General features: G+C 45.6%; 1 protein-coding gene across 2 annotated transcripts in view; it reads left to right on the forward strand.

The window, feature by feature from the left end:
• zcchc14 (zinc finger, CCHC domain containing 14) overlaps positions 1-24518 on the forward strand; it is a 240193-nt gene that overhangs the window by 187144 nt on the left and 28531 nt on the right. For both annotated transcript variants that reach the window (XM_072518087.1, XM_072518088.1), the window contains exons 9-10: positions 4057-4148; positions 22477-22604. In XM_072518087.1, the coding sequence (XP_072374188.1) occupies positions 4057-4148; positions 22477-22604 (220 nt within the window). The remainder of the gene's footprint in view (positions 1-4056; positions 4149-22476; positions 22605-24518) is intronic.

Here is a 24518-nt window from a genome sequence, read left to right on the forward strand (position 1 = left end):
GAAAGATTTAGACAGTTTAGGAGAGTGGTCCAAGAAATGGCTGATGAAATTCAACGTGGGCAAGTGCGTGGTCTTGTACTTTGGAAAAAAGAATAGAGGCATGGACTATTTTCTAAACGGTGACAAAATTCATAATGCTGAAGTGCAAAGTGACTTGGGAGTCCTAGTCCAGGATTCTCTAAAGGTAAACTTGCAGGTTGAGTCCGTAATTAAGAAAGCAAATGCAATGTTGTCATTTATCTCAAGAGGCTTGGAATATAAAAGCAGGGATGTACTTCTGAAGCCTTATAAAGCATTAGTTGGGCCCCATTTAGAATACTGTGAGCAATTTTGGGCCCCACACCTCAGGAAGGACATACTGGCACTGGAGCGGGTCCAGCGGAGATTCACACGGATGATCCCAGGAATGGTAGGCCTAACATACGATGAACGTCTGAGGATCCTGGGATTATATTCATTGGAGTTTAGGAGGTTGAGGGGAGATCTAATAGAAACTTACAAGATAATGAATGGCTTAGATAGGGTGGACGTAGGGAAGTTGTTTCCATTAGCAGGGGAGACTAGGACCCGGGGGCACAGCCTTAGAATAAAAGGGAGTCACTTTAGAACAGAGATGAGGAGAAATTTCTTCAGCCAGAGAGTGGTGGGTCTGTGGAATTCATTGCCACAGAGGGCGGTGGAGGCCGGGACGTTGAGTGTCTTTAAGACAGAAGTTGATAAATTCTTGATTTCTCGAGGAATTAAGGGCTATGGAGAGAGAGCGGGTAAATGGAGTTGAAATCAGCCATGATTGAATGGTGGAGTGGACTTGATGGGCCGAATGGCCTTACTTCCGCTCCTTTGTCTTATGGTCTTATGGTTACGGTCAAGTGGGAGGAGGAGCTGGGGATGGCATTAGAAGAGGGATTGTGGTGTGAGGTGCTGAGGAGGGTGAATGCCGCGAGGTTTGGTTTGATGCAGCTAATGGTGGTACACCGGGCGCATCTTATGAAGTGAGGATGAGCAGGCAATTTGTGGGGGTAGAACCTGAAAAACATTCATTAATTACTACTCTGTTTCCTGTCACTCAGCCAATTCCATATCCATGCTACAACAGTCCATTTTATTCCATGAGCTATAACATTGCTCACAAGGATGTTGTCTGGAACAGTATCAAATGTTCTTTGGAAATCCATGTACACCATGTCAACTGCATTGTCATCATCAACCCTCCCTGTTACATCTGCAAATAAATCTCCAGCAAGTTGATTAAACATGATTTTCCCTTCAGAAATCCATGCTGACTTTCTTTAATTAACCCACATTGTCCATGCGACTATTAATTTTGTCTCAAATTATTGTTTCTTGAAGTTTCCCCACCACCAAAGTTAAACTGACTGGACTGTAGTTGCTGGGCTTTTCTTTACACCCTTTTTGAACAAGTATGTATGTTTGCAATTCTCTGGCACCACCCCCTGAGTCTAAGGAAGACTCGGAAAACAGAACTCCCCTCTTATATCAATACCAAATCAATAACGGAGGTGAAAACCAGCCACTCAAATTAACCAGACAAGTAATGGCAGATTGTATGTGTAAGAAAAGTGAACTAAACAGGGTCTCGAGCAACCTTACCCACCTGACCTTATTGCATAAATCCTTTATCGATAAAGGCTGTCCCACCTCTTCTCCCCCTATGTGCCCCCCACCCTTCACACGTATCCAATGGCATCGAATCTCCGATCTCAAGCCCCCAGTCTAGGCCTAACCATCCATCAGAACTAACCATCCGCTATTCAATGACACTTGGTCACTTTTGTGGGCCCGTGGGGGGGGGGGGGGGGGGCTTCCGACTCCCACATCGACAACTCTTGGGACTTTGGAAAATCCTGGGAAGCGCGGAGCCTGTCGCGGGGCTCGCTAGAGGCCTTTCCTGGCACAGAAAGAGCACAACGCGGCTTGAGAATCGCATACATCGTCTCGGTTGGTAGATGTACCTAACAATGTGATTTTGAACCATACACACAAGAGTGGTGTTTGTTTTTGATCCATGGCTTATGTCGAGTTGCCAGATCTGAGCTTGGTTGGCAATTATGTTATTGGTTTCAAAGCCTCTTTTTTTTTTTACTCTCTTGTCACAATATCAAACTCCAACATAGTTCTAGCCTTTCTCCAGATCCCAGAGGCTGGAAGATTTTTTTTCTGCCCTCCGAGGTACACCCCATCTGTGGTGCCCCCATCCCATCTGAATCACCAGTTTAATGAGATAATAAATAGTTTCTTTCAGCTGCATGACCAGCTTCTGACTGACGCAGGACAGGGCTCTCCATGAGGGGAAAGAAGAGACACATTGGGCGGGATTCTCCCCTACCCGGCGGGGCGGGGTCCCCCGGCGTGATGGAGTGGCGGGAACCACTCCAGCGTCGGGCCGCCCCAAAGGTGCGGATGTCTCCGCACCTTTAGGGTCCAAGCCCTCACCTTGAGGGGCTAGGCCCGCACCGGAGCGGTTTCCGCTCCATGTGGCTGGCGGGAAAGGCCTTTGGCGCCACGTCAGCGGCTGCTGACGTCATCCCCGCACATGTGCAGGGGAGGGGGTCTCTTCCGCCTCTGCCATGGTGAAGACCATGGCGAAGGTGGAAGAAAAAGAGTGCCCCCACGGCACAGGCACGCCCGCGGATCGGTGGGCCCCGATCGTGGGCCTGGCCACCGTGGGGGCACCCCCCGGGGCCAGATCGCCCCGCGCACCCCCCCAGGACCCCGGAGCCCACCTGCGCCGCCTTGTCCCGCCATTCAAAAGATGGTTTAATCCACGCTGGCGGGACAGGCATTCCAGCAGCGGGACTTCGGCCCATCGCGCGCCGGAGAATCGGCGGGGGTGGGCCCGCCGACCGGCGCGGCGCGACTCCCGCCCCCGCCAAATCTCTGGTGGCGGAGACTTCGGGACACATCGGGGGCGGGATTCACGCCAGCCCCCGGCGATTCTCCGACCTGGCGGAGGGTCGAAGAATCCCGCCCATTATCTCTGTTCAGACAGTTGGACTAACTCACTGGTCTGGATTTTTGCTACTGAGGCGGAGGGATCAAATCAGCGAAATTTTCAAATTAGGCAGATCCATTTAAAGGACTCCGTTAGCCCCAATTTCCACTGTGGTGTGGTAGGGCCGAATCGGGCCAACCCAGAAGCAGATTATAGGCGGCCACAGGGATGGACTCATGTTGCTCCTGCATAGAAGTGGAAAACTGTTAGCTTCACCTGGTCCTGTGGCTGTCTCCTCTAATTTAAAGGACTAGATGGACAGTTTTGAATGATATTTCACTTACACTTAAATGGGGGGAGATATCCTGACTGCCAACAGTGTGAATTTCTTAAAAAGACAGTTTTAAGAAGTCTGTTCTCCTGTGAGTTGACAACAGTATATTATTTGTGTGTGAGAATTGTACCTTTTCTTGAAAAACGGGGTAGATAATCAAGGCATAACCAATACGTCTAAGAACGTATTTGGGCAGCACGGTAGCATTGTGGATAGCACAATTGCTTCACAGCTCCAGGGTCCCAGGTTCGATTCCAGGCTTGGGTCACTGTCTGTGCGGAGTCTGCACATCCTCCCCGTGTGTGTGTGGGTTTCCTCCGGGTGCTCCGGTTTCCTCCCACAGTCCAAAGATGTGCAGGTTAGGTGGATTGGCCATGATAAATTGCCCTTAGTGTCCAAAATTGCCCTTAGTGTTGGGTGGGGTTACTGGGTTATGGGGATAGGGTGGAGGTGTTGACCTTGGGTAGGGTGCTCTTTCCAAGAGCCGGTGCAGACTCGATGGGCTGAATGGCCTCCTTCTGCACTGTAAATTCTATGAAAAACCACTTCTAAAGACAGTGAAAGTTGTGGGCCTCCATGTTACCTAAGAAAATGCCAGTCTCGGAGGTTGATTTTTTATAAATCTTTTTGGTAAGTAACCTTGTTACAGCAACGTGATGATGTATTTATTTGCTGCCACAATTATGGGCTGTTAAGTGATAGTTAAAAAAATTAATTCTGGTTTAATCATGTATTTCAAATTAGATTAATAGCTGATTTTTTTTTGTAGTTCCTCAGTCTAACTGAAGAAGACCTGAACAAGTTCGAAACACTCACATTAGGAGCGAAGAAAAAATTGAAGATGCAATTAGAACTTGAAAAGTAGGGTTTTAAAAATTCTTGATTTTAAAAGAACATATTATGAATTTATTGTAGGAATAGTGTGTATAATTTACTCAATGATTGACAACTCTGATTAATTATGCTGACAATTTGGCAACATACAAATCACTCCTATTTTATTTAAATATGGTGATTTTTACTGCTATTTTTGTATTTGTGTAAGATATTGGTTTATTTTTTGTTGCTGTTCTTTGGGACATGATTGCTATTTTTATTTGAATGAACTTTTATTTTATAGTTGCCTCCTCTCCCCCATTCTCACCCTCACCCTTATTCTCACCCTCACCTCCAACCTCCCCTCCTCAACCCATCCCTCCTCACCCTCACTATTAATTCCCCAGTTTCATCCTCTATGGGAGCAACATTTACTTCAGCTATTTTCTTCCTTTTTATGTACTTGTAGAAGCTCTTGCTGTATTTTTTTTCTATTTCATGCTGGCTTACACTCATTCTAATTTCTTCCTTTCCTTTATTTAGTCATCCTTTGCTGGTTGCTAGAACTTCAGCAATCTTGTGGCCTACCACTAAACTTTGTAGCATTGTACACCTTCTCTTACAATTTGATGCCAAACTTAACTTCCTTAGTTAATGATGGATGGCTTATCCTTCTCATAGAGTTGTTCTGTTAAAATAGAACATCGGAGGGCAGCACGGTGGCGCAGTGGGTTAGCTTTGCCGCCTCACGGTGCCGAAATCCAGGTTCGATTACAGCTCTGGGTCACTGTCCGTGTGGAATTGCACATTCTCCCCATGTTTGCATGGATTTCGCCCCCACAACCAAAAGATGTGCAGGCGAGGTGGATTGTCCACGCTAAATTGCCCCTTAATTGGGAAAATGAATTGGATACTCTAAATTTATATTTTAAAAAAAATAATAGAACATGGGCTGGATTCTCCGGTCGCCAATGCCGAAATCCAAATTCCTGACGAAATCGACTTTCACGATGCTCCGCCCCCTCCAAAGCAGCGTACTCTAGGAGTACGCCACGCCACGTATCAACGGTCTCAGGCCATTGCCTGAGACCCGCCCCCCGATGTTCCGCCCCCGAGTCGGGAAATCGGCGTGGCGGCTGCGGACTCAGTCCAGCGCCGCCGCAGTGGGGGGAGGGTCAATCCGCGGGCAGGGGGGTACTTTAATAGGGGCTGGGGGCACTGGGGGGGGGGGGGGGGGGGTGGGGGGGGTCTGGGGTGCGCAAGCCGGCTATAGGGGGAGTCTATTTCGTGGGCTGGGTCCGCGAGCGGCCTCTGCCATGAAGCAGTCCGCTGCAGGCCGCCGCCGTGCGTATGCGTGGCCGCGGACCCGGCAATTCTCCGGGGCATATCGGCAGCTAGAGCTGGGTGCTGTACGCTGCCGTCCTGCTAGCTCCCTAGCAAAACGGGGAATCGGTGGCCACCTTGCGCCACCATTCCCATGCCATCGTTCCCACCCCAACATTGGACAATCCAGTCCCATATCTTTGTTGAGTTGAGAAATATCTCCTTCAATGTCTGCTTCTCTATCATACATTTTCGCCTATTTTCCCAGTCCACTAACCAACACATATCTTTGTCATTGCCTTTATTTAAATTTAAGACAATAGCTTTAAACCAAAATTTCTCACCCTTAAACTGAATGTGAAATTCCATTGTGTTATGATCACACTTACTTAGAGGATCCTTAACTATGAGATCATCAATTAAACCTGTCTCATTACAAATGACTGGGTCAAAAATTGTCTGTTTCCTGGTTGGTTCCAGGATATATATTGTCCTAAATACACTATTTGAACACATTCTTGAGGTTACTTTTACCAATTTGCATATCCATATGAAGATTAAAATAGTCCATGTATTATTGCAGTACCTTTCTTCTGAGCCCCAATTATTGCTTGATTTATACTCCAAATGCAACAAGACCTGGACAATATCTAGGTTTGGGCTGACAAGTGGACAATTACATTTATGCCATGCAAATGCCAGGCAATAACCATCTCCAAATAGAGCGAATCGAACCATCGCCCCTTGACGAATCCTCCGCTATCAACATGCTGGGGTTTACTATTGACTAGAAACTGAACTGGACTAGCCATATAATTACTATGGCTACAAGAGCAGGTCAGGGATAGAATCCTGTGGCGAGTAACTAACCTCCTATCTCTCCAAAGTCTGTCTACAATTTACAAGGCACAAATCAGGAGAGTGATGGAATACTCTCCCCTTGCCTGAATGAGTGCACCTCTCAAGAAGCTTGATATCTAGGACAAAGCAACCTGCTTGATTGCCATCCCTTAAACAAACATTCACTCCCTCCACTACTGAAACACTGTAGAAGCAGTGTGTACCATTGACAAGATGCATTACTGGAGCTCGACAAGGCTCTTTAGACAGCACATTCAAACCCATGGCCCTTACCATCTAGAAGGACAAGGGAAGCAGATACATGAAAACACCTGGAAGCGAGACAGATGACCAGCAGCAGCAACCCGGGGGGGGGGGGGGGGGGGGGGGGGGGGGGGGGAGAGGAGAGGAGGCTTAGTTGAGTATAGGTCAATAGAGTACGAGGTTTTGTTACTTGTATATTATTATTATTATTATTGTTAAAAAGTTTTTTAAAATTCGGTTTTGTTATTGTTATCGTTTCGCTTGTTTTGTAAGCGGGAAAAATGTTGCTCAGGGGGAAAAAAATTTCAATAAAATATATTTTTTAAAAAAAGAAAACACCTGGAAGCTCCCCTCCAAGTCACGCACCATCCTGACTTGGAAATATATCACCGTTCCTTCACTGTTGGCTCAAAAGCTTGAGCCTCCCTCCATGAAAGCACTGTGAGTGTATCTACACCATATAGACTGCACCAATTTAGGACGGCAGCTCACCACCACCTTATCAGGGCAATTAAGGACAGGCAATGAAGGCTGGCGAAGTGCACATCCTTTGAATGAATAAAAAGAAACTCTGCCCTACAGTGTAGCTATTGTTAGGGGCCAGCAAACTACTCCCACCAGCGACTTCTTTCCCTTGTGCAAAGTCTCAAGCAAGCGACCACTCGGAAACAATGACTGTAGAAGTTCAGATTTATTCTCCTTACTATTTACACCTCCTACTCCCCAAAGGGTCTCCCGCGCCTGGCCCACACCTGGACCAGGGTATTTATGTTCCAGCAGTCCTAGGAAAAGGGGGGTAGCCCTACCCCCCCCCCCCCCCCCCCCCCCCCCCCCCCCATCTGGGTAAATCACACTCCGGTGAAGCCACAGGGACTCTGAGAGTGCGGATCCCTGGAACTCCTGTAGGGTTATAACACCTTGCTATCCCTTATGTCCACCCAAAATGATTCTACATCTTGGGCTGGCTTCTCCGTTCCTGAGTCTAAGTACTGACACCAACGGAGGATCGGTGGAGTTCCACGCAGACCAATCGGTGCCAAACCCGCACCAGATTCCACTACCGGTGAGGTGCTAGCACCGGCGCTGCATGGAACACTAGCAGAACACACGAAAAATGGTGCGGGAATTGCTGGGTCCATAATGGACACTCGCAGGGCTGACAAGCTGCAGCCCCGCTTGAACCCCCCCACACACACACTGATTGCGGCCGAAAATATGCGACAGGTTGTGCTGGAGCGCCCATACAGCTGATGGGTCGGCTGGAGCCAGAGGGCTAGCGGGCTGTCAGCGGCATGCGCAGCCACATGGCTGCCCTGCCAGCCGCAGTCCACCTCGATCCCACAGCCCATCTCCTGGCCACTCCCCACTACTCCGCTCGGCCCAGCCAGTGGCACGACTGTTGGCAAAGTATGGCGGTATTGGACACTGCCATTGCGCCCTCTTACTCTCTCAGCAGACACCACGCCAGGCTCACGATTTTTGAGAGGACACGTGGACCGTGCTGTCAGGAACTCAGCCCATCAGAGGCGGGTGTCCCGACTAATGAGATGCGAACAGGGTTTCAACTATGTGTGGCGTGTGGCGCAAAGACGCCGTTTTTGAGGAGGCGGAACATCGCGATTCAGCGTCAGATCGGCGCCTGCCGCAATTTCAGTGTCGGGAGCTATCCTCCTCCTGATCGCACACCCTGATTTCGCCATCGGCCAACGGAGAATCCAGCCCCTTGATCTTCCAAATCATGATCATTTCTGACTAGTGTTAAGCACCAGGGTTTAGAGAATCCCAAAGTGAATCATGGAGTTCACCTGACCCTTAACTTTGAATTTATTGTGGTTATGGGGAACACACGGGCCTGCCTTTCAGGTGAAAAATGAAATGAAAATCGCTTATTGTCACGAGTAGGCTTCAATGAAGTTACTGTGAAAAGCCCCTCGTCGCCACATTCCGGCACCTGTTTGGGGAGGCTGGTACGGGAATTGAACCATGCTGCTGGCCTGCCTTGGTCTGCTTTAAAAGCCAGCGATTTAGCCTAGTGTGCTGAACCAACAGAGTTACAGTATGTTTAAATTAAAACCATATTTATTTATGAAACCAGTTAACACTTTATAAACCCACAGTAAACATCTTAACAACTGTCAACACCAATAAATCCCCAAAGAATACACTACTCTACAGATAACCCTTAATAAATTCCCAAACAACATCCAGAAGACAAAATACCCTTTTAACACAGAGATCAGGTTTAAGTTCTCGACTGAAAGCAGTTATCACTCTGAAATCACCCAATTGAACACTCTTTAGCTTGTAGAGAGATCCATGCATATCTGCTGGCTTTTACTGCAGCTCTTCTCTCTGAAAACAAAACTAAATACTCACTCTGCAGCAGCCTGCTCAAAAACAAAAGTAAAGCAGCCAGACAGCCCAGCTCCACCCACACTCTGACATCACTGATAAACACCTATTTGTTAAAGACCCATTTCTTAAAGGTACTCTCACATAACACCTCCCCCCAAGAAAAATAAATAAACCATCAACTTCAAGATGGTTTCATTTTTCACCTTTTCACTTTCCTTTAAGAAATATGGACAGTGAATATACATTTCTTTTTCAACAAAACAAAACACGCAAACATTTAATAATAACAGTCCATTTTTGTTCTTCTTCCTCCAACTGGAATCCTTCTCGATTGAGTCTCTTTGAACAAGAAGGTCTTTGCACGATCCATCCGTTTCTCTACGCCTCGGCATTTCTCTTTAAAGTCAAATACTTTAGTTCAATCCGATCACAGAGTCCCTTGTAATTCTCCAACACAAGAGCATTGGTTATTGTCATGATATGCAAACATGCAACCAATGAACACTCAGAATAGGACACAACCATTGGGCAGTCAGGACACTCAGAGGTGGCATCACCACAAGGGGGCATGACATAAACACTATAAAAGGGATGAGGCACTCACACCCTGCCTCTTTCCACGGACAGACATCTAGAGAGTTAGACAGGGTTGATCAGCAGCATCACACCCCAGCACGTGGCTTAGAGGAAGCTGGTACAGTTAGACTGACTTACTACAGTTAGATTAGCAGAGAGTCGAACTCATTTGAGAACTGTGTTAATAGTTCAATAAACACGTTTGAACTAATTTCAGAGTCTGGAGCATGCGGTGACGGCGCATCAGAGCATCCTTTAGTTAAGACTGCATCAAGTAGCAGCATGTGTTATCCGAAGCAGCATAACACAACAGTTATCATAGCTTTCAGGCAGTCAAATGCCTGTTGAAAATCCGCCTGTCCACTGAAATTTTTGACGTTTCTTCAGCAAGTCCATCAGTGGAGCAACCACACTGCTAAAATTTGGCACAAATTTCCGGTAGAATCCACTCATGCCAAGAAATCGCATTATTTCCCTTCGTGTCGAGGGTATTGGAAAATCCCCAATAACTGTTGTTTTCACATCCCGTGTGACCATTCGACCCTATCCGATTGTATGGCCAAGGAAAGTGACTTGGGCTTTTCCAAATTCACTTTTGGCTAGGTTTACTACCAAACCTGCCACGTGAAGTCGATCGAATAACTCCATCAGATGTTTTAAATGTTCTTTCCATGTCTGGCTGAAAATTACCAGATCATCGATGTATACCGCATAATTGGGTAATCCTGAAACAACTTTGTTAGTTAACCGTTGAAATGTGGCTGGGGCGTTTTTCATGCCAAATGGCATAACTTTTGAATTGGTATATACCATCTGGAGTCACAAAAGCTGAAATGTCCTTTGCCCTGTCGGATAAAGGTACCTGCCAGTAACCTTTAAGTAAATCCAGTTTGGAAATAAAAAATGATTGTCCCCCTTTCTCAATGCAATCCTCCAAGCGTGGGATAGGATAAGAGTCCGTTCTTGTAACTGCATTAACCTTTCTATAGTCCACACACAACCGTTGGGTACCGTCCGGTTTTGGTACCATCACTATGGGTGAGCTCCATTGGCTGCAACCCACTTCAATTATGCCATTTTTAAGCATACTTTTAATCTCTTTGTTAACCTGTGCCAATTTTAACGGGTTAAGTCAATATGGATGTTGTTTGATTGGAACAGCATTTCCCACATCTACATCATGTATAGCCATTTTAGTGCTTCCCAATTTATCTCCACAAACTTGCCCATGTGATATCAATAACTCTTTCAGGTCAGTCCGTGTTTCCTCTGGAAGGTAACTCAACAAATTATCCCTATTTGTAAGAACATCCTCGTTTTCCAATTTAATTTGAGGTATGTCAAATTCAAAATCATCTGGATTTAGTTCGTCACTTTGAGTTAGAATCATTAAAACCTCCCCTGTTTGCTTTCCTTCCCTTTCAAAGTACCTTTTAAGCATATTCACATGACACACTCGGTGACTTTTCCTTCTATCTGACGTTCTTACCACATAATTCACCTCACTTAATTTCCTGTCAATCTGAGAAGGTCCACAAAACCTCGCTTTTAAAGGTTCACCTACCACTGGTAACAATACTAAAACTTTATCTCCACTGGCAAAACTACGAACTTTGGATTTCTTGTCCGCTACCTGTTTCATCACATGTTGTGCAATTTTTAAATGCTGTCTAGCCAATTCACCTGCTCTATTTAATTGTTCCCTAAAATTTGACACGTAATCCAATACTGTAAGTTCCGATTTCTCACTCACCAATTTTTCCTTAATCAATTTAAGTGGTCCTCTTACCTTGTGACCAAAAATTAGTTCAAAAGGACTGAATTTGGCTGACTCATTAGGCGCATCTCTAATTGCAAACAGTACGAATGGAATTCCTTTATCCCATTCCTCTGGATAATCTTGACAATAAGCCCTCAACATTGTCTTTAATGTCTGATGCCACCTTTCTAACGCTCCCTGCGATTCTGGATGATACGCAGTTGATTTAAATTGTTTTATTCCTAAACTATCCATAACTGCTTTGAATAACCTTGAGGTAAAATTTGATCCTTGATCCGATTGTATTTCTATGGGTAATCCATATCTAGTAAAGAATTTAAGTAACTCCTCCACAATCTTTTTAGTAATAATATTACGGACTAGAATGGCCTCTGGAAACCTAGTAGACACACCCATTATAGTCAAAAGACATTGATTCCCACTTTTTGTTTTAGAAAGCGGTCCTACGCAATCACATAAGACCCTTGTAAAAGGTTCCTCAAATGCTGGAATGGGTATTAAGGGCACTGGTTTTATCACTGCTTGAGGTTTCCCTATCACTTGACATGTGTGACATGATTGACAAATTTTAATTTCGTCTTTATGTATTCCAGGCCGATAAATATGTTTTTGGATTTTAGCTTGAGTTTTCCTTACTCCCAAATGACCTCCCACTGGTACCTCATGTGCAACTTGCAACACCTCCTTTCTATACCCTACCGGCAATACTACTTGATGAACTTCTGCCCACTTTTCATCCGTCTGCACATGTAAAGATCTCCATTTTCTCATCAAGACATCACTTTTACGATACATCCGTATTATTTCTATATCTTTCTGTTGTAACTCCTCTAATTTTCCTGAACTAAAAATATCCGCCTCATCCTCCAGCTGTTCTTGTTCTTTTTCAACCATCTGATCAAAAATTGTTTCTGATAATTGCACTTCAACGTCATCTTCACTCTTTGATTTCTCCTCTTGTCTTAACCTGTGACTTTGCGACCTTGTTACTACACAATCTGGAAAAATCTCAGGATATTCGTCCTTCAACACTTCAGTTGTCTGATTTTCCACTGGCTTATCAACCACAGTTGGCATCACTCCTACCTGCGATCTAGCTATATCATTACCCAAGATAAACTATTCCTGGACAAGATAGTTTCTCTATTACTCCTACTACCACGTCGCCACTCTTCACTGGACTTTCCAACCTTGCCTTATATAATGGAACACAACTCTTCTCACCCTGAATTCCACATATTACCACCTTTTCTGCCAACATTCTTCCCAAACTACCTAACTCCTCATCTCTTACCATCAAAGACCATTTCTGCTGCTAACCTCGCAGTTTTAACCCTCTGCTCTTCCACATGAGTTCTCACTACATCAGGAATTGAATTTTTAACCTCCTCCAAAAGTATGATTTCTCTGAGAGCTTCATACGTTTGGTCTATTTTCAAAGCCCTTATCCACCTATCAAAATTACCCTGTTTGATCCTTTCAAACTCCATGTATGTTTGACCAAATTCTTTCCTTAAATTTCTAAACCTTTGTAGGCTTCAGGCACTAGTTCATATGCACCTAAGATTGATTTTTTTCACCACCTCATACGACACACATACCTCCTCCGGTAGTGATGTAAACACTTCACTCACCCTCCCTACCAGCTTTGTTTGAATCAGTAATACCCACATGTCCTGTGGCCATTTCATTTGTTTAGCCACCTTCCCAAATGAAATGAAAAAGGCTTCTACCTTCTTCTCGTCAAACCTTGGCAATGCTTGGACATATTTAAATCGATCCCCACCAAGCCTTCGACAATGATGCTCTTTCTCACTATCCTCATCACTATCATTCAACTGTATGTTTCCCTTTATGTCTGCCAACTTTAACTGACTATCATGTTTCATGGCCATTTTCTGAAGTTCGAACTCTCTCTTTATCTTTTTCCCTGATCTGTATCTCCCGTTCTCTTTCTTTTTGTTCTGCTAGGGCTATTCTTTTTTTCTCCTTTCTTCTCTCCTTGTCTTTTTCCTCTCTATCACTTTCTCTCTCTCATTCTTTTTCCTCTCTCTTTGAAATAAAATTAAAATCGCTTATTGTCACAAGTAGGCTTCAAATGAAGTTACTGTGAAAAGCCCCTAGTCACCACATTCCGGCGCCTGTTCGGGGAGGCTGTTACGGGAATCGAACCGTGCAGCTGGCCTGCCTTGGTCTGCTTTCAAAGCCAGCGATTTAGCCCTGTGCTAAACAGCCCCTTCTTTCGTATTCAAGCTGCTATAATTCTTTCTCATGTTCCATTTGTTTAATTTGTAACTGAATTTTTGCCATTTCCAATGAATCAGACTGTATTGCCGGCAATTTTGAATGCTTAGCCACCGCCATAATTATCTCACCTTTTCGCATTTTGTCAGGTAATGTTAACTGCAATGTTTTTGCCAACTCTAAAAGCGTGTTTTTAGTCTCTGTCCGTAAGGTACTGTGGGCGAGATTCTCCATTCCCGCGCTGGTTGGGAGAATCGCCTGGGCCGCCAAAATTTCCCGGGACGCCGGTCCGACGCCCTCCCGCGATTCTCCCAAGCGGCGGGAACGGCCCCGCCGAGTTCCGCAGGCCAGAGAATCGCCGGAGACACCCAAAATGGCGATTCTCCGGCACCCCCGCTATTCTCAGGCCCGGATGGGCCGAGCGGCCAGGCCAAAATGGCGGGTTCCCCCTGGCGCCGTCCACACATGGTCGCTGCCGTCGTGAGCAGTGCGTGAACGCTGGGGGGGGTGGCCTGCACCGGGGAGTACCTCAAATGTGGGTGGCCCGCGATCGGTGCCCACCGATCGTCGGGCCGTCCTCTCTGAAGGAGGACCTCCTTCCTTCCGTGGCCCCGCAAGATCCGTCCGCCATCTTCTTGCGGGGCGGACTTAGAGAGGATGGCCACCACGCATGCGCGGGTTGGCGCCGGCCAACCCCGCATGCGCGGATGACGCCAGTTATGCGGCGCCGGCCGCGTCATCTATGCGGCGCCGCCTTTACGCGGGCGAGAAGGCCTGGCGCGTGTAGATGACGCGGCCCCGATCCTAGCCCATTGTCAGGGCCTGAATCGGTCAGGAAAGGGGCCGTTTTGCGCCGTCGTGAACCTCGACTCCGTTCACGACGGCGCGGCCACTTCGGCGCGGGAATAGAGAATCCCACCCTGTGTGTCACCGTCTCCACCCCCAAAAACCGCAGAGCCTCTGAAAGAGCCATTGTCCACAACACACTCCCTACTTAAACTGAAATACCCACCTGAAAAGCAACCACAATATGCTCACCCCTCACTGTCTTTAAGTTCACTAAGTCAATCCAATAGATAGACTTTTATCCCGGACGAGCCCCCAATTTGTTACGGTCCAGGTTTTAGAGAACCCCAAAGTGTATCATGGAGTTCACCTGACCCTTAACTTTGAATGTATTGTAGTTATGGGGAACACACGGGCCTGCCTTTCAGGTATTATTCAACAGAGAGTTACAGTACGTTTAAATTAAAACAATGTTTATTTATGAAACCAGTTAACACTTTATAAACCCACAGTAAACATCTTAACAACTGTCAACACCAATAAATCCCCAAAGAATACACTACTCTATAGATAACCCTTAATAAATTCCCAAACAACATCCCGAAGACAAAAGACCCTTTTAACACAGATCAGGCCTAAATTCTCGACTGAAAGCAGTTATCACTCTGAAATCACCCAAATGAACACTCTTTAGCTTGCAGAGAGATCCATGCATATCTGCTGGTTTTTACTGCAGCACTTCTCTCTGAAAACAAAACTAAAAACTCACTCTGTAGCAGCCTGCTCAAAAACAAAAGTAAAGCAGCCAGACAGCCCAGCTCCACCCACACTCTGACATCACTGATAAAGACCCATTTCTTAAAGGTACTCTCACATGACACTAGTCTGTCTGTTTCCTTTATTAACAGATCTACCCCATCGTCTTTTCCCTTCGCCATATCCATCAGAATTGTAAAATGCCCTTGAATATCCAATTTCCAGCCATGGTCATTTTGCAACTGCAGTTTTATTAAATGGATTTAATAACGTTAAGCAAAATCATGGCCCAAGGAACTATTCTCTGTTTAATTTTGATTTGCTTTGATAAACCATTTTCCCTTTCATAATCTTAATTTAGAATCTTTGCACCTCTTCAGGGACAACATTGCATTACATGCATAGAACTTGATCCCATGGAGTTTACAACGTAATAAAACATTCCAGTAAAATATTTTTTCCAATTTTTAAGAGACATTTATGACTATGAGAGACTATGTGAGAAGTTATTATATTTTAATTTTCATTAGATTTCTGAATGTGTTGGAAGGAAATATTACTTACGGGGTTATGGGGAAAAAGGCAGGAGAATGGGGATGAGAAAATATCAGCCATGATTGAATGGCAGAGCAGACTCGATTGGCCGTGTGGTCTAATTCTGCTCCTATGTCTTATGGTCTTATGAAATATGGAGTGATATAGTGTACAAAAGCATTTTATCAGTTTTTGACTATTACTTTTTTTGTCAGATTTGAACTTTTTTCATATGGAATTTCTATTGCATTGGAATGTGTTCATTCAATATAGGCTGAGGTGCACAATAATGTGGAAGAATCGAAGTATCATAACTTTCAGGATACATTAAGTCTGGTTGGGGAAGATTCCGGACCTGGACACACATCGCTTAATTATGGGGCGTAATTTCAATACGGTCCTGGATTGGTTGAGTCCTAAGTCGTCGAGGCTGTCAGCAGTGGCTACGGAGCTGAGGGGGTTCATGGAGTGCTGGAGGGGTAGTTGCGGATGGACTCATGGAGGTTTGGGAGACCAAGGATGAAAGAGTTTTCATACTTCTCCCACGTGCATTAGGTGTTTTTTTCGTGATGGACAAATTGCTGCTGGCAGGGGTGGCCGACTCTGGGTATTTGCCAATTATGGTTTCTGACCACGTGCTGCATTGGGTGGATTTGCGGATGATTCAGGGGGAGGACCAACAGCCACAGTGGAGGTTAGATGTGGGGCTGTTCGCGGATGAGGGGATATGCAACCAAGTACAGGTGGTTATTGGGGCTATGTGAAATTGAACGACATGGGGGAGGTCACAGCCACCATTCTGTGGGAAGTACTAAAGGTTGTAGTTAGAGGGGAGTTTATTTTGATTCGGGCGCTCAGGGAGAGGGTGGAGCAAGAGGAGAGGGCAAGGATGGGAGATGAGATTTTGAAGGTGGACAGGAGGTACTCGGTGGCGCTAGAGGAGGGTTGCTGAAGAAGAGGTAGAGGTTCCAGATGGAGTTTGGGTTAGTGTCTACGGGGAATGGGTTGGGACAGTTGTGGAGGGATAGTGTATGAGTATGGGGAGAAGGCGAGTAGCATGCTGGCCCATCAGCTGAGGAAGCAAACAATGGCAAGGAAGATTGGTGGAGTGAGAGACGAGAGGGGTAAGGTGGTGGTGGACCGGGAGGGGGTGAATTGCATTTGAGGCCTTTTATAGAAGGGAAGGCTCTATGAGTCAGAGCCCTGATGGGGGGAGAGCGGATGCGGCAGTTCCTGGATGGATTGGAGTTTCCCACGGTGGAGGAGGGGCGGGTTTAGGGTCTGGGGGCTCTGTGTGGGTTGAGTGAGGTGATGGATGGCATGGGTGCAATCCAGGCAGTGAAGGCATGGGTGCAATCCAGGCAGGGAAGGCCCAGGGCCGGATGGGTTCTCAGTTGAGTTTTATAAAACGTTTGGGGTGGAGCTGGGGCCATTGCTGGTGGGGATATATAATGAGGTAAGAGAGGAGGGAACTCCCCCCTACATTGTTGTCGGCTTCCATCTCCCTGATTTTTAAGAAGGATAAGGACCTGGATCAGTGTGGGTCGTACTGTCCAATATCGTTATTGAATGTCAATGACAAGCTATTGGCGAAGGTGCTTGAATTGCGGATTGAGGGCTGTGTGCCAGGGGTGATAGGGAGGAACATACGGGTTTTGTGAAGGGAAGGCCGTTGTCAGCGAATATGCGGAGGTTACTTATCGTGATTCTGATACCCTCGGAGGAGCAGAAGGTGGAGATTGTGGTGGCAATGGATGTGGAGAAGGTGGAGTGGGCATATTTATTTGAGGTGCAGGGGCGGTTTGGGTTCGCATGGGGGTTTGTGGATTGAGTAAGCCTGCTGCACAAGGCGCCAGTGAAGAATGTGCAGTCAAACTGAAAGAGTTCGGGGGCCTGGAGTTGCTGAATTTGATAAATTATTACTGAGCGGCAAATATTGCGATGGTGGAGGTGAGGTCGGTCTTGGGTGAATGAAGGCAAAGTCGTGTAGAGGAACAAGTTTGAGGGCTTTTTTTTTTGCCGCTTTTGCAGCTCTTGGCGGCCAGGTACTCCGTGAGTACAGTGGCGGTGTCAGTGTTAAAGATGTGGAGGCAGAGGGCAGCTAGGTGGCACAGTGGTTAGCATTGGGACTGCGGCGCCAAGGACCTGCGTTCGAATTCCTCCCCTGGGTCACTGTCCATGTGGAGTTTGCATATTCTCCCCATGTCTGCGTGGGTTCCACCCCCACAACCCAAAAGGATGTGCAGGTTAGGTGGATTGGCCACGCTAAATTGGCCCTTAATTGGGAAAAAAAAGTAATTGGGGACTCTAAATTTTTTTTTAAAAGGCAGCACTTTGGGTCGGAGAGTATGTTGTTGTGGGTGCCAATCTGCGACAACCATAGGTTTGCCGACGGGCTGGACGACAGGTTCCGGGGTGGCAGCAGGTGGGTATTGAGTACTTCAGGGACTTGTTCTAATTTTAAAAAAATATTTTTATTTGGGTATTTGCAATTTTTTATAATAATATCAATAACAGTGACTTAAACATGGTACAATAAACATTTCCACCCCCATCACAGTCTTCACACACCCCAACCATAAAACAACAATCCGGCCCTCTTTCCCCCCTTTGGAATTATGCTTCTGCTGACATTTTAATTTATCCGAGAAAGTTGACGAATGGCTGCCACCTCCGGGTGAACCCAACCATTGACCCTCTTAAGGCGAACTTTATTTTCTCGAGACTGAGAAACCCAGCCATGTCACTAACCCAGGTCTCTACACTTGGGGGGGGGGGGGGGGCGGGGTTCGAGTCCCTCCATATTAATAAGATCTGTCTCCGGGCTACATGGGAGGCAAAGGCCAAGACGTTGGCCTCTTTCGCTCCCTGAACTCCCGACTCGTCCGACACTCCAAAGATCGCCACCTCCGGACTTGGCACCATCCGTGTTTTGAGTACCATGGACATCGCCTTCGCGAAACCCTGCAAAACCCTCTAAGCTTCAGGCATGCCCAAAACATGTGGACATGATTTGCTGGGCTTCTTGCGCACCTCGCACACCTGTCCTCTAACCCAAAGAACTTGCTCATCCGGGCCGGGCCACCGTCATGTGTGCCCGGTGGACTACCTTGAATTGTATCAGGCTAAGCCTGGCACATGATGAGGATGTATTAACTCTGCTTAGGGCATCCGCCCACAGACCCGCCTCTTTCTCTCCTCCTAGCTCGTCTTCCCATTTGCCCTTGAGCTCGTCCACCGAAGTTTCCTCCGATTCCAAAAGTTCCTGGTAAATATCTGATACCTTCCCCTCTCCCACCCAGGTACCGGAGACTACTCTGTCCTGTATATCCCGTGGTGACAGCAGCGGGAAGACCGGAACCTGCCTTCTCAAGAAGTCTCGCACCTGCAAATACCTAAATCCATTCCCTGCTGGCAATTCAAATTTATCCTCCAAGGATTTCAAGCTGGGGCAGCTCCCGTCTATAAATAGATCCCCCATCCTCCTAATTTGTGCTCTTTGCCATCTCCGGAACCCACCATCCAGCCTACCCGGTACAAACCGATGATTATTATAAATCGGGGTCCAAACCGATGCTCCCTCCACTCTCTTATATCTCCTCCACTGCCCCAAGATTCTCAGACTTGTGGAGTATCGGGCCGGCAAGAACAGGAGAAGTACCATTATCAGTGCACCCAGACTTGTGTCTTTACATGACGCCGTCTCCATCCAGTCCCACACCGACCCTTCCCCCACTACCCACTTCCTAAGCATGGCTATATTAGCCGCCCAGTAGTAATTGCAAACGTTCGACAGCGCCAACCCACCCTCCCCTGACTGCGCTCCAGCAACACTTTCTTCACTCGCGGGGTTTTACCCACCCACACAAAGCCCAAAATAATCTTATTCGCCCGCTTGAAAAAGGCCCTCGGGATGAAGATGGGGAGGCACTGAAAGACAAACAGAAATCTGGGGAGGACCGTCATTTTCACAGTCTGTACCCTCCCTGCCAGTGATAGCGGGAGCATGTTCCATCTCTTAAAGTCCTCTTTCATTTGTTCTACGGGCCGGGATAGGTTTAACTTGTGCAATGCCTCCCATTCCCGGGCCACCTGGATTCTCAGATACCGAAAGCTCCTTCCAATCATTCTAAACGGCAGCTCTCCCAGTTTCTTGTCCTGCCCTCTTGCCTGGATCGCGAACATCTTGCTTTTCCCCATGTTCAATTTATACCCCGAAAAATGACCAAATTCCCCGAGGATCCGCATAACTTCCCCCATCCCCTCCAACGGGTCTCTAATACACAAGAGCAGGTCATCTGCCCTTTCCAGTTTCTAGAGGCTCTTAACGCCATGGCCAATGGCCCTATGGCCAGAGCAAACAGTAGCGGGGAGAGGGGGGACACCCTTGCCTCGTCCCTCGGTGTAGTTTAAAATACCCTGACCTCAGCCAGTTCGTACGCACACTCGCTACTGGTGCCTGATAGAGCATCCGCACCCAGTCAATGAAGCCCTCACCAAACCCCAACCCAAACCTTCCCAGTGCTTCCCACAGGTAATCCCACTCCACCCGATCAAAGGCCTTCTCCGCATCCATCGCTACCACCACCTTCATCTCCCCTCCTTCCGAGGGCATCATAATAACATTTAAAAGCCTTCAAACATTGGCCTTGAGTTGCCTGCCCTTTACAAATACCGTCTGGTCTTCCCCTATCACTCCCGGTTCAGAGATTTGTTCATCGGGGACGATATTTGGTGCGTCGGAAGACGTGGGGGGGCGGGGAGGGGTTGTGTCGGCAGGACCCGGAGTCGTGGCGATGTGGGTGAACGACCTGGCAAAATTCCTGAGATTGGAGAAGGTTAAGTTCGCTCTGCGGGAGTCGGTACAGGGGTTCGCCCGGAGGTTGAAACTGTTCAGCGATTTCTTCCAGAAGAATTGAGGGGTCAGCAAGAGGGAGGGGGGGTTAAGATTTGATAGGAGGGATGTGGCAGAGCGTCAGTGTCAGGGGGGATGGAGGTCTGTGGTTATTTATTCGGTTGATGTGTTCTGGTACTCAGTGAGTATTTGTTAAATGCCTTTAAAACAAATATTTTTTTTTTAAAGATACATTAAGTCTGAAAATGTGACCTATTGCTAAAGCCACAAGGATACCATCTTACAATACACCAGGTCACTCTCTATACAATAGTATGTTGTCATCCTGAAGTTACAAAAGGTTTAAAAACAGCCACTATTTTTTTTTAAGTCTTCATGTCTGAGTAGTTCTGTTTAGAAAATAAGTAAGAAGCAAATCTGAATTGGGCAGTTTAAATCATATTCAAACTTGGATATGTTGTTCGGTATTGTATAATTATGAGCAGCAGTCTATTGTAGAATTTTCAAATATCTCATTGTATAATAAGATGAAATTGTTGTCTTTGAAGCTGTGTTATAGCCATCCTCTAGGGCACATTCCATGATTTTTGTGTTGTTGTCCCCAAGATAGTGGTTGAAATTGTGAAATTATTGTAAAAGCAATTATCTGATGGTTCTAAAGCTTCATGAACTATTCTATTGCATTGTGGATTTGTAGACCAGGGATTCGGGCATACATTTTCTGCAGTCTCTGAGCTCAACTGAGTTCAGAGACTCCCCAGCAAATGTTAAATTCCTCTTCTGAGTGAATGAATGATTCCAGTCTAGACTTTGCTATAGGCAGCTACAATATATATCTGATGATTTTAATGTTAACAGTATTAACTCCAGGCCTCATTGATGTGGAACCTGCAGCAATCTTGTTATTTCCAGGGTAGATTTCACATACAAATTAGAGACAGTAGTGGGTGATTCAGCTCCTCAAGCCTGTTCTGTAATTAATCTGATTGTGGTCTCTACTTTCTTGTCTAGCCCCGCACCCATTTAACTCCTTAGAACCTATCTAACTCCGCCTTAAAAATATTCAATGACCCATACCCCACTGCTGTTTGGGAGTGAATTCCACAGGCTAATGAACCTCCGAGAGAAAAAATCTAAAACTCTCCATCTCAAATGGAAGTTCCATTATTTTTAAACTATGTGTCCCAGTTCTAGTCTCATCCACCCTGTCAAGTGTACTCAGGATCTTTATATGTTTAAATAAGATCACCTTTCATTCTTCTAAACTCCAATGTATACAGGTCATAGAATAGAATTTACAGTGCAGAAGGAGACCATTCAGCCCATCGAGTCTGCACCGGCCCTTGGAAAGAGCACCCTACTTAAGGCCACGCCTCCACCGTATCCCCGTAACCCTGTAATTCCACCTAACCTTTAGGACACTAAGGGGCAATATAGCATGGCCAATACATCTCACCTGCGTATCTTTGGACTGTGGGAAGAAACCGGAGCACCCAGAGGAAACCTACGCAAGCACGGGGAGAAAGTGCAAACTCCACACAGTCAGCCGAGGCCGGAATTGAATCGGGGTCCCTGGAGTTGTGAGGCAGCAATGCTGACCACTGTGCCACCATGCCACCCCGGTCCAACCTGTCCAATCTTTCTCCATAATATAACTCTTTCAAACCAGGGACCAGTCGATCACAGATGTTGAGATGACAGGAAACTGTACATTTAAGTACACGAGCAGCTATTTTTAAGTCATGATTTGTAATTTTGGCCCTGCTGTTAGATCGGTGGCAGAGAGCGCTGGGGTGCTGTTTTGGGTCTGGGAGCCTGGAAGGTCAGGTTTCTCTCACATCTTACCGAATGTGCAAGAAACATGTTAAAAGTGCATATTCCCTTTGCCCAGCCCTTCAGCATAGTGAAAGCGCATGGCAAAAGGGCAGCATAAAAAGACATACAAATTTCTCTTAAATGCAGATAAGCTGCTGCCTAATTTTAAACTAAATCAAAATGTTGAACTTTTTGGTCATTAATTTTTTCTCATTTTAGAAGTTTAACTTTTCTGTGATCCACAGAGAGAAGTCTGAGAAAAGAAGTATCAACTATCTGGGTCAGTCTCCTGTTTCCAATGCTGGAATTGCACGGGTTACACCAACAAGTCATTTTGGTCCCATTCACTCGATCCGCTGCATTCCTACTGCAGGTAATTATCAAAATGTCAGAACCAAATATTTACATTTCAAGATCTGTATTCTACAAAAGGAAATCCTTGACAATATATTTTGGTGGAGTGTCTCCTGTCGTGATTTCCCTGTGTTGCATTTCTTCAGCTTCTATATTGTTAGCCAATCATGTTTCAGAAAGAAATAAACTGATTGGATAATTGATGAGGTTCTGTTCCTTGAGCTTATTTTGAGCTTCATTGGAACACTGCAGAAGGTCTAGGATAAGAGGTCAGTGTGATAGCATGGTGGAGAATTTAAATGACAAACGACCGGACCTTGAGTCATGCATGTGGATTGAATGGAGGTCTTCCACAAAGTGCATTTGGCCTCTCCAATGTAGAGCAGACCACACTGTGAGCAACAAATACAGTATATTACATTGAAAGAGGGACTTTTTGATTCCTGTCCTGTACCTAACTTTTTATCCATGCTCTTATGATTCCTCATACCATATAGATGCCTGATCTTTTTTTTAACGAGTCTCTTATGAGACATCTTATCAAATTGCTTTTTGAAAATCCATTTACAGGAACAAAGCTAGGCTATTCAGCTCCTCGAACCTGTTCTGTCCCCCATCCGGAGCACAAACTGGGAAGAGCAAACTCAAATCTCTTCTTGACGTAGGGAGGCATTGGCATAGGGGTATTATCGCTGGACTAGTAATCCAGAGACCCAGAATCATGCTCTGGAGATCTGGATTCAAATCCCGCCATGGCTGTGAAATTTGAATTCAATAAAAATCTGGAATTAAAAGTCTAAAAGGTGACCATGAAACCATTGTCGATTGTTGTAAAAACCTATCTGGTTCACTAATGTCCTTTAGGGAAGGAAAACTGCCATCCTTACCTGGTCTGGCCTACGTGTGACTCCAGATCCACAGCAATGTGGTTAACTCTTAAATGCCCTTGGGCAATAAATGCTGGTGCAGACAGCGACACCCACATCCCATAAACGATTATAAAAAAAAGTTCCACCCTTTTACCACTGGCATTTGTCCTCTTCCTCTGCTATAAAACCAAATACAAAGAACTAATTTAATAAATATGCCATTTCTGTATTATTTTAACATCACCTGCAACTGTCCTGAATGGATCCACATTCTGTTTTCCAACTCTCTTTTAATATTTATTATAAAAAATTGTTCCTCTATTATCTTGAATAATGAATTCTGAGTTTGCCCATTACTGACTTTAGACTAACTTGTCTATTTATCCTTCTCCCTTTTGTGTTCAAAGCTGCTCCACGAGCTATTTTCTGGTCTAATGACACAATTTGCATATTTAAGGATAATTGTGCCCATAACCTCTATTATCTCCCCTCTGATTTGTTTCCACTGCTTAGGATACCTGCCTGATGATATCCATTTGAGTTTTGCTCTTTTTTTTAGAATTAATTCATTTTGACAATCATTCCAAATCCTCCTAGCATACCTAATTCTTATAATCACTGTAATTTGTAAAAATAAAATGCACACCTATTTGTAGGAAACTACTGTGTACATTTTTGAGTTAAGATTGACTACTTCAAAAGCAATTATTTGGCTATGCATCCTGAGGATGTGGAAGTTGATGTATAAATACCAGTTCATTGTTTCTTTACTTATGGGGGTTTGTGAGGGGGGAGGAAACTATCCAAAATGTTGTTGCTTACACTTTAGCAGTTTGTTTACTGTGTGAAGATGAAATTAAATAACTTTGTTACTTGTACAGTTTACTTTCATTTTGACAGTTGCTGAATTTGGGTAAAATGTAGACTTTTCTTTATCTATCCCTCTCTAATTAAAATGTATGTCACCATGTGCTCGTGTTTTTTTCTGCACCAGCACAAATGACCAATACCGTTGAATAATTCAGTACAACAATTTTGAATAGACAATTATTTTCTCTCTCTTT

Source organism: Scyliorhinus torazame, chromosome 10 (genome assembly GCF_047496885.1).
Source record: "Scyliorhinus torazame isolate Kashiwa2021f chromosome 10, sScyTor2.1, whole genome shotgun sequence".
Classification (NCBI taxonomy): domain Eukaryota; kingdom Metazoa; phylum Chordata; class Chondrichthyes; order Carcharhiniformes; family Scyliorhinidae; genus Scyliorhinus; species Scyliorhinus torazame.